The sequence below is a fragment of the Hibiscus syriacus genome, unplaced genomic scaffold (assembly GCF_006381635.1).
Source record: "Hibiscus syriacus cultivar Baekdansim isolate YM2019G1 unplaced genomic scaffold, ASM638163v2 tig00110462_pilon, whole genome shotgun sequence".
Lineage (NCBI taxonomy): Eukaryota > Viridiplantae > Streptophyta > Magnoliopsida > Malvales > Malvaceae > Hibiscus > Hibiscus syriacus.
This window is the reverse complement of record NW_024062747.1, coordinates 3137558-3149017: the sequence shown is the minus strand read 5'-3', so window position 1 is coordinate 3149017 and position 11460 is coordinate 3137558. Positions and strand designations below refer to the sequence as shown.

Sequence of the window (11460 nt, the reverse complement as noted above, 5' to 3'; positions counted from 1 at the left end):
ATTTCATTTCTTGTTTAACGTAGATATCGATACACTCTATAAGGTATCGATACATCCATTAACTGATGTATCAGTACACAAATTACATTCGAAAGTTTTTATTTCAAGGGGGTATCGATACACTGCCTATGTATCGATACCCTTTGAATATCTTCCTGAATTTTACTCTTGATGTATCGATACTTATTTAATGGGTACCGATACACCCTAGCCCAGAATTACATTTTGAGCACGAAAATCACTTCATTCTAGCTCAATTGTGCCATATTTCAACCCCTTTCATATCACTAACTTAGATACACCTACTTAAATCAAATAATACTCATTCAATACCTTTTTAACTTCAAAATCCAATCCTCCACTTAGCATTCAAGAATCACACTCAAATTTCAACATGTTCTAAATCTAATTCCAACACTTCATACGTCTTAATTAGATTGATGACAAGTCAAATTTAACTTCCAATTCTAGTTTTGAACTCTATTCCAATATTTCACTTATAACCATGTCATCTTTAATCCTTCCTAACTTAATTATCTTAAAATTTTAAGCTACCTTAAGCTTTATTTAAGCTTTCTTACTATCCCAAGAATAAAATCCAACTTTAAAAGGAAAGAAAATATTAACTAGAGACCAACTTACCTTATGCAAGAACCCACAGTGGAGAGGAAGAAGAACTAAAGAAGACTCTAGAGAATATTTATCCTTTCCCACATGCTATATAGCCTACAAAAGAAAGATAAAAATCTTTCTTGTCAAATGACCATTTTACCCTTCTTTCTTTCAATCTTTAATAAACCATCATTCCCAAAATATTTCCAATTAAGTCTCTGGACTTTTAACTTATTTCAAAATTAAACAAAAGTTTTCAAAATTTGCATTTTAGTCACTAGCCTTGATTGGGATGTTATATATCAAACAAGGAAAAGATAAAAACATCTAAAATATTCCAACAAAAGATAGACAAGAACAAATCTAGGTTCATCGGAGAACAAATCATAACATAATATCAAACTACTAAAAGACTAGCGATAGTCATAAATTAGAACCAAGTATTATGAAAAAAATTATATACGAATACAAATTGTGTACTCAAATTCAATTAGATAATCCAAGGCATAAAAGATCAATAGAATTATAAATAAGTATAGTCTTAGTCAATCGATAAAATGTCAAATCCTATTTTAAAAGAATAAATGATAAGAATTATTAAATAACCAATAATGATAACTTAAAATGTACTAAAATATAAAAGAAAGTGTATTATAAAAACAAAAAAAAACATGTATAATTATTAAAACTAAAAAACAACATAAAAATTAAGATACAAGAAAAAATATCAACCATAAACAGGCAACATCAAGACCGTCGTCGTTATTTATTAACAACATATAAAAAATAGTAAATGTAATTTATTTCTTCTAATATTTGTTATCATGTCCTTATTTTAAACACTTTGATTGAATTTGAATAAACAATTTTTGTTCGTGAATGATTTTTTCACGTCACTCAATTCTAATTTACGATTTATTAGTAATATTTCAATAGTTTGAGCCTATTTTGTACTTCGTTTACCGATACAATCAAATATATTCATATCTATTTTTTGTTTGAGATTATTTAATTAAATTTTGTAACATTTTTCTTATATGAATTTAAATACTAGTTTATTGAGTTATTGATTATAAAAAAATATTTTTATTACATGTTTAATTTAACTTACCAGTTGTAATTATAAATATTTATTATAATTTAAATAAATTTTTATTTTTAATAAAACTAACTGTTTTATAATATATATATATATAATTAATGGTAAAAGGGTCATCAAGAAATTTCAGATTGGTACCTTATCTTTACGCTTCTATACGTGGCATGCTATAACCCATTCTAAGGCCGAACCGGGTTTACCGTTCGACACGCACCCCCCGATTCAACGGGTTCGATCTTCCGCTACGTAGGATATTAACGTGACCGTCAAAAAAACCGTACGTAATCCTCACCGGGCTTTTATAATGGCCTCCGCTGCCAATCGTCCTCCAATACCAAACAAAAATAACACTCATTTCCATTTTCACGCTTTCTCTGCCATTTTTTTATTTCATTGGTTTCTTTTAAATATCGTTATCACCTCCGGCGATTGGTCGCCGGAAAACTAAAGATGCTCATCGGAGGTGTAGAGATGGAGCCACCTATCGCTGATGATCTTCGCGTGAATTTCCATGTCAATCACGTTACGTCTTCGTGCCGTCGCGTATTTCGGGAACTTTAACCGTATCTGAAAAGAAATTAAAAACCATTGAGTAAAAGCAACTTAGCTTAGCTGAGTTTTGAAGTCATTCAATACTTTGCCTGGCAAAATAGAGGCAATTATATATTAATCAAGTTTATGAGTCTTGAGTCTTGGTGAATCGCACTGATTTTTGGCCCTTCCCAGAAAATTTTATGAATTTCCGTGTTGATTGCGTTTGGCTGCCTTAATCACAAAGCCACATGTCTTCCAGTTATCGAAGCGGAGATTCAAAGAGAGTTTGAAGAGCTGCCGTAGTGTCGCTGGAAGCAGAAGGGGGCGTTTTGTTTTTCGTTTCGTTTTTTCAGAGCTGAGAAATATGCCTTTCCCAATGAAGATCCAACCTATCGATTTCAGCCCTTCAGAAGATGTAGCGCCGCCTCGTTTGGAGGCGGTAAAACCGGTGGGGAAATCACGGTTCAAGAGGCTGTTCGAGCGCCCGTTTCCTAGTGTTCTAAGGAATTCCGCGGCGGAGAAGGTGGATGCCGTTGCAGCCGATGAGTTGCCTTTTAGCAAAGAATGCACCGCGGAGTTCGAGCCGAGCTCCTTTTGTTTGGCGAAGATGGTGCAAAATTTCATCGAAGAAAACACCGAGAAACATCAATCTGGTGCGATTAGGTGTAGTCGTAACCGCCCTAACTGCTTCAATCGTAACTACAACGAAAGCTCGGAAGACGAATTGGATGGTTTCGGTTTTAGTGACTCCAATCCCTCTTATTCTGCTGAAGCATCTGAAATTCTGAAGGTAAAGCAATAAAGTCTGCCTTATTTTTGTGCAGAACAGTTTTTTTTCTTTTGTAAGCCATAGGCCCAGAACATGTATTTCTGATTTTCGTTTTTCATTTTCCTTTGAATAGAGCTTGGTTCCCTGTGGGAGTGTGATTGAAAGGAATTTACTGGCCCATACAGCGAAGGTTATGGAGAAGAACAAGATCTCTAAACACAAAGATGATTTCTGCAGGAAGATTGTTGCTGATGGGTTAATGGCCCTTGGATACGATACTTCTATCTGCAAATCTCGTTGGGAAAAATCACCCTCTTATCCCGCCGGTAATTTCTCTCTTATCTTTTTTTATAGAAATATCTCTATAATTCTGGGAAAGTTATGTTATCCATTTTCCTCAGTTGTGGTTTGATTTTTTAAAGTTATTTTAATCACTGGATTGATAATATCTTGTCATTTAACAAGCAGGTGAATATGAATACATAGATGTGATAATTGACGGGGAGAGATTGCTGATAGACATCGATTTCCGATCAGAATTCGAAATTGCCCGATCAACAAAGACTTATAAATCAATCCTCCAATTGCTTCCCTTCATTTTCGTAGGCAAAGCTGATCGTCTCCAGAGAATAATTGCAATTGTTTCCGAAGCGGCTAAGCAGAGCCTGAAGAAGAAGGGAATGCATGTTCCTCCATGGCGGAAAGCTGAGTATGTCAGCGCTAAATGGCTCTCTCCTTACAACCGAGTCACACCTTCACCTTCACTTGCTCCTACTCCCACCCCCACACCTACCCCCACCCCCACATTTGGGACACTTGAAGAATCTGAATTCGACACAAAAGCTAAACAGAAAGACCAACCTATTATTGAATTGAATTCCGAGGAAAAAAACTCGGTTGAGGATGCTGAGTTAGGCGAATCCATATTTACTTTCTCCGAGTACTCTGAAGAAGATTGGAAGGAAACGGTGGAGAAAGAAGGGCGGAAGCCACCTGAGACGAAACCCAAGAGCTCACAGACTGGGATTAAGATCGTGACTGGTTTGGCTGTCAGTAATCGAAGATGAAGCCAGAAATTTTTGACCTTTTCTTTATATTTTTCTCCTATCTTTTCCCATTTTTGGGTATTAAGAGAACCAAATACTATGGTTAACTTTTTAAATCCCCTTCTGCTTTTAATACAAGGGTTGATATCTGGCTCTACTACTGATATGAAATCAGATTGTTATATAAATGGTTAAACAAGTGAAGGAATTTTGTTTTTAAGCTGGTTCCTCTTTATTCTTTCTTCTTGAAACTGATTCCCAATTGTGGTGTTCTTAATTGTCATCTCATATTATTATTATTGGGGTATATTATACTTTTGTATTATCTTCAACAGCGAGGGGTCTTTGAATCGTGGAATCAGAACATAAGAGTAAAGACCCATATCTTGTTCTGTCTTATTTTCTTATTCAAGTATTTTGCTACTTTATGATGTTAAATAATGTTATTTTTCTTTAAGGAGCTGAATTTGTTGATGATGGAAGGAGCTGGCTCGTGCGTTCTCGAGTGCAGTGATTGTGAGGTTAGGAGGCCAAATTATTCTTTAATTGCTTCCGCTGATAACTATGCTAATAATAATCATCTCGCTAGCATTATTCAATGTCTGGTATTTTGTAGATGGCATTAAAAATCTTGTAATTATTTTGCCTGCAACCTGGTTTGGATTGAATTGCTTTTGTTTATGGTTTTGGTGTAGCCTGTATGGTAAAATACCACTTTTAAACGTTTGCTTAGCTAAGGTCAATCATAATTATGACTACGTCAATATTAGGTAAAGCCTGGGAGATTAGGGAAGAACTCTAAATGTTAGTTAAATTCATTATCTCTATTCTAATTCCAAATTTTAGTTAGTTCCTGTCAGTCCAAATACAGCGTTTGGTGGCATTTATTTATTTATTCTGTATATGAAGTAGTTGCCTTTTCTATGTATACGCATTATTCCGATTCAGATAACTTTGGCCGATGAATGTGGTGTTTTCTTTCTTTGTTTTATAAGGGGAAATTGGAGCTGTGTGTTGGCGTTGAGGGCCGAGGTATTATGGATTTTGCTCGGCTGGTGGTCCCTCCCAGGCATTGGAGATTATTAGATTAGGAGGTTCAGTTAAGCCTTGTTCAGAGCTTAAAAAGGGGAAAAATCCATTAGAATTTATGAAAGCAGCTTATAGTACAAGCCAGGCCTATGCATCCCGAATTTATGGACGTACACTGGGTGGGTGTTGAAAATTGTTTTTTACTTGCAATACACGCCAAAATTTGGAAATTCACTACAAGAAAAAAGTGGGGTTGGAAGTTTGGTAACAAAATCACACAGCTTCCTTACCAAGGACTTTAATTTCAATTGATGACAACACCCAAAGCTTTGAAATTGTTATATGGGATTCAGCAGCTTTATTAGCCTATAGTGCACGTCTCTTTGACGAAAGTTAGACTAAATTAACTCACTCGTTTAGATTCTAATGCAAATTTTAAACTTTTTTTTTTAAACAGAAGATATCTTTAAGGATAAATTACACGGATGACCACCAAACTATGGTCATTAATCGATTTTGTCACCAAATTATTTTTTTATCTCAATTCGACTACCAAACTTTTTAATTGACTCAATGAGACCATTTTCCGTTAAAAAAAATGGATTTGTTGTCGTGTCCGTTAAAAAATTGGCATAATTATATATTTGGTCCTTAATATTTACACATTCTATTAATTTAGTCATTATTTTAATTCAATTAAATAAATTTAATTATCCAATTAGAACATGACATGTGTCAAAACATGATTAAAAGGTTTTATTTATAAATTTTAAATTATTTAATAAAATGATTTTTAACCAATCAGGTGGTAACACGTGTCACCACCCAATTGAAATGGAAAATTGAAAAATAAATTTGCGCTCCAAGAGATTTGAACCTGTGTCCAAGGGGTAGGGGATAATAGCCAGACGCCCAAACCGTTGCCAAAGCACCCCATGATTGTAACTTACAACAGTTTGTATTTGACTTGTACCATTAAACAAATTATTTGGTTAAATAAATTTCAGTTCAATTAATGGTTATAGAAAAAAATTTGGTTAATTCGATTCGGTTAATAATTTTCAAATAAATTTTGGTTTGATTAACGGTTATGGAAAAAATAATTTATTTTATTCGGTTAATAATTTTCAAATAAATTTCGATTCAATTAACGGTCAAATAATTTCAGTTCGATTAATAGTTAAAGAAAATAATCGGTTGATTTGGTTTGGTTAATAATTTTCAAATAAATTTTGGTTCGCTTAACGGTTAAGGAAAAATAATTTATTTTATTCGGTTAATATTTTTCAAATAAATTTGGGTTCGATTAACGGTCAAATAATTTCGGTTCGATTAATGGTTAAAGAAAAAAATTCGGTTAATAATTTTCAAATAAATTTCGGTTCGATTAACGGTCAAATAATTTCGGTTCGATTAATGTTAAAGAAAAAAATTCGGTTAATTTGGTTCGGTTAATAATTTTCAAATAAATTTCGGTTCGATTAACGGTCAAATAATTTCGGTTAGATTAATGTTAAAGAAAAAATTCGGTTCAAATAAATTTCGGTTCAATTAACGGTCAAATAATTTTGGTTCGATTAATGTTAAAAAAATTGGTTAATTTGGTTCTGTTAATAATTTTCAAATAAATTTCAGTTAATTTGGTTCAGTTAATAATTTTCAAATAAATTATTTTTTCTTTAATTGTTAATCGAACCAAAATTTATTTGAAAATTATTAACCGAATCGAATTAACCGATTTTTTTTCTGTAACCATTAACGAACTGAAATTTATTTAACCAAATAATTTGTTTAACGGTACAAGTCAAATACAAACTGTTATAAGTTAGAACCATTGGAGAATTTTGGCCCAACGTTTTGAGCATCTAGTTATTCTCCCCCCGGATGCAAGTTTGAATCCCTTGGAGCGCAAATTCGTTCTTCAATTTTCATTTCAATTGTGTGGTGACACGTGTCACCACCTGATTGGTTAAAAATAATTTAATTAATTAATTTAAAATTCATAAATAAAACCTTCTAATCATGTATTGACATGTGTCATGTTCTAATTGGATAGTTAAATGTATTTAATTAAATTAAAATAGTGATTAAATTGATAGAATGTGTAAATATTAAAGACCAAATATATAGTTATGTCAGTTTTATTAACAGACACGTCAGTAAATCCGTTTTTTAACGGAGAGTGGTCTGATTGAATCAATTAAAAAATTTAGTGATCGAATTGAAACAAAAAATAATTCGATAGTTAATGATCATAATTTGGTGGTCGTAGTTTAGTCTATCTTTAATTCTTATCCTGCGCTTGTTAGGGTCTTGCTAAGATGCACCTAAACTTGTCGTTTATTTGGCTTTGTACTGACTCGTGGAGGGCCACCATACTATCTCGAGAACTGTTTTTCGGAAAAGAACAATTTAATAATAAGTGATTTCACCAAAAGCCGTCTGGTTATGATTTATAAGATGCTTTGCGTTATATAAAACTCCGAATGCAATCATTGGGTAGTATTATTATTTATTTAACTTTTTAATTGTTTGACTATATTGTAATTTTTTTAAAAATAAATATATTTATAATTAATTTTAAAATAAATTACATATTTAATAATAATTATATATAACATTATATTATGTGTTTATTTTAATTAATTATAAAAATAATAATAATGTATTATAAGGTAGTTTTACATCAGTATTAACAAATAATTTTAATAATATCATGTTAGTATTATTCTTATTTTTCTTTTGTATCAGGTGATTAAAATAAAATAAAATATAATATAAGATATAATTATAAAAATTATTAAAATAAAATTTAAGCGATAAGTGGACTATCAGTAATTTACCCTTAAATTAATAATTGAGTAATTTGAGTATATTTTACTTATTTATTTGATATTTATAAGGTCTTGTACCTTAATGGGCTGCAAGAGAAAAGGCACTTTAGCATTATTTTTGTCCCACTTCGGCTCTTTGATTCCTTTCAGCAATAATAACCGTGTAAAGTTTGAATTTTGAAACATATCCCCCCCGACAAAGCTTCACGGTAACATCTAGGTCCAAAATGTCTGCTTTAATTTGTAAAAATAAAATAAAATGAAACTACATAATTTCAGAAGAAACGCTTTTACATTGCTTGCCTGTACTGTGCCTTTGAAATTAATGCCTACTCTGTTACATGTATATATAGGTATTCGTCAGCTTAGATACTTAGATTTATAAATAATAATAATAAAGGGGACCACGGGATCAGGCCATGCCGTTGCAAGGCTAACGTCGGTTAATTTCACTTATTCGGTACAGAAATGAAAAGAAAGATTCTTCCTCGTGACTCGTAAGATCAGAGCTGATATTGAGAGTTTCAAAGCTTTTATCTATGTTTGGCCATCATAGTTTTTCACCGTGTAGGAGACTGGGACCGACTGCAAAAACAAAACAAAAACAGACCGTGGTCGTGTCGGTGGGAGGGGCACGACGATCGCATTCGTTCCTTGTCTGTCCGATGATCCAAAGTACACATGGCTCCCTCTCTGTCGTGATATTTGGACGGCACCTTCCCATTAAAAATGTTACGATGACTCACTGCATCTTTTTCATTTATTACGTGTTCATCTCGAGTTCTGAGATGATTTCATTGCCCGAGTACTCAGAGGTTACTGTTATTTTACGTGGTATAAAACTCACCGTGTTATTTCAAATGCACGATGCCACTCATTTCTAATTGCCAGAACTAACACGTTCCACGTAATTCATGACAATTTTGAAAACATGTTATTTTAGAGTTTGAAATTGATATACCTTGTATGCGAGTTATCCAGAACCAGCAAAAGCGTGCACAAGAGAAGAACCACATTAGTTAATATTTATCCGAAAACCTAATAAAGGTCGCAATCTTAATATATATCGTTAGGTGGCTTTTTTAAATGTGAACAGAATTGGTGGAGCGTGTCGCATATTTTAGTTTGTTTCAAAACCTTGATTTAGCCGTAAGTTGGTAAAGAGACGGAAGGGATTTTACTTAAAGAAGTGGGTACACCAAAGGAGGAGAATAGGGGAATAGGGAATCCCTCCTCAACACGCCTAAGGCCTATCCTTTTATTCCCTCAACACCAAATAAATAAATATAAAATACACCATAAATCATTGAATTTCTTCGTACGATCGTTTTAGTTATCAAAGGCTTAAAAATTATAAAATTATAATTAAATATATATGAAATTATTACAAGATAACCATCAAATATTATAAAATAATTATTAAATTTATTCAAAATTTATAATATGTTATAATATCTTAGTAATAATTTTGTATCAATGGTTAAATTTGATGATTATTTTATATATTTTTTAAAATAAGTTAATGATCTCAGTATAATTTAATAAATTTTGACGTATTTTATCCAAGGAATAAAAAAACAAAAAAAACTAACTATCAATAAGAGTTACTTATAACTAGCTGATTTTTTGGATGAAATATTAGATTTTTTTGAATAAAATTAAAAATTTAAATCATAATATTATAAATATAACAAATTGAATTAGAAGATCCAACATGGGACTTTGGGCTTGGCTGAAAGCTCAACCTTTTCCGAGTGATTTATTCGGGGTCGAGGCATTAAGACGATGTGATTTCGACGAAGCAAACCAACTTTCATGGGCTAGAAAACCTGCATCAGTCCAACAATAATATATGGCCTTCCTTGTATTATGGTCTCCCCTCTTCATACTTTTACACTATCAGTTAAACAATACGATAATGTCTCGTAGTTAATTAAATTACTCTATTTTGTTTTTTTATCCACTAAATTATTCTATTTTGTTGCATTTCAGTCAACACAAATTTATCTCTTTTAACCTCAAAGCTTATCGTGTTTCAACCATGGCCAGAAGCTTCTGTTGCAATTTCTGGGTAGAAATTGAAGCAAAATTTCTAGGCACCAAGTTTGTAAATTTGTTGGTTATATGTATATATATAATATTAGAATGTCAAAGCATATATAATTGATATATATATATATATGCGCCTGCCGGAACTACCAAGGAAAGCTTATGGAAATTTCCTTTTTGACAAAGTGTTGATTACCCACTTTTACTATTTCGTCATTGTTTTCTTGTCGATATCATTAGCTAATTGTTAAACTGAATGCAATAATTCCATGGAGATTAGAGACAAAACCGGAGAAACTCTCCTTTCAGTTTACTTATAATATTAGCTTTTGACTGGTGGAAGGCAGTAAGAAACCTACTAAAAGTTATCAGACTTGCAATAGTTCAGGTTGATTTGTTTATATTCAAGATCAGTCTCCCTTTTGCCAATAAACACTTTCAATGGCACCACCATCCACAAAGGAGTTCATAGAAGCAGCTCTTTTTGCCACCGGCCCTTATGCTCTATCTTATTCAGACTCCAAACAGAAATGGCTTATACTAAGACACCTCTTTCTTTGCTTCAAGAGTTCCCTGGTTTCGAGCCCTCGACTGATCGGTACATGCACAACGATGGGACCCAAGTTCACCTTCTACGTGCTACAGGGTTCATCCATGTCTCCAATGATTCAACTCCCCCGGTTCCTCTAGTCATTTGGCTCCATGAGAATTATCCTCAAAGGGCACCTTTAGTCTTCGTTTCAATTGACCCCATGACCCCAATTCATCGCCATCATCCTTTCATCGACAACACCACCGGTGCGGCGTCTCCACCGTATCTCATAACCTGGAAATACCCTTCGTGTAACCTCACCGGTCTATTGCGGAACCTCGTCCATCTTTTTAGCATCGATCATCCTTTCTCGTACACACCACCAATGGCGGCGACAACGACGAAGACGAAGAGTTTAGCTCACCCTTCTCTAGTTTCTCACAAGGAAGCTCTCGACAGACTCGTGGGCATGCTTCACTATGACATGGTTGCTTTGCAGCCCAGCATGTTTGAAGAAATAGATAAGCTATCATTGTTGCAAGAAGAATTAAAGAGACGTGATTTGTTCAGCACGAGCATGATTAATGAGATGGATGAGGAAAGGAAGAGACTGAAAGAGAGAGCCAACGATTGGGCCGACGAATCGGATAGGCTGGTGAACTGGTTGAGGTTAACGAATGGAGGAGCCATAATGAGGTTGGATACAGGCGAGGATGCATTCGAGATGGATGAGATGTCGAGAGCCAGACCAGAAACCTCGGCTGCGGATTTGGACCATCGAAGATGTGCTGTTTAAATTGGACAAGGCACTTGAACTGGAAGCAGTGAGCTTCGATTCGTATATTAAGCAGGTGAGGAGCTTGGCCAGAGAACAGTTCTTCCATAAGCATAAAGAAATGGAACTAAATGGATCAACCAACCACCGTAAGCAATTGTCCCCAGCATAGAAGATTCCC

General features: G+C 33.6%; 2 protein-coding genes and 1 pseudogene across 2 annotated transcripts in view; 2 read left to right on the top strand and 1 right to left on the bottom strand.

The window, feature by feature from the left end:
- Nucleotides 1–2373: 2373 nt before the first annotated feature.
- Nucleotides 2374–4280, top strand: LOC120127128. Its single transcript, XM_039145120.1, has 3 exons — nt 2374–3035; nt 3148–3340; nt 3483–4280. The coding sequence occupies exons 1-3, from the start codon at nt 2610–2612 to the stop codon at nt 4079–4081; spliced, it is 1218 nt and encodes a 405-aa protein (XP_039001051.1). The 5' UTR covers nt 2374–2609; the 3' UTR covers nt 4082–4280.
- LOC120127134 (auxin-induced protein 22D-like) overlaps nt 2505–11460 on the bottom strand; it is a 28163-nt gene continuing 19207 nt past the window's right edge. Inside the window, exon 5 of the mRNA XM_039145125.1 lies at nt 2505–2519. The gene's annotated coding sequence lies outside the window, so the exon portion shown is untranslated. The remainder of the gene's footprint in view (nt 2520–11460) is intronic.
- On the top strand, nt 8336–11451 carry LOC120126891 (annotated as a pseudogene).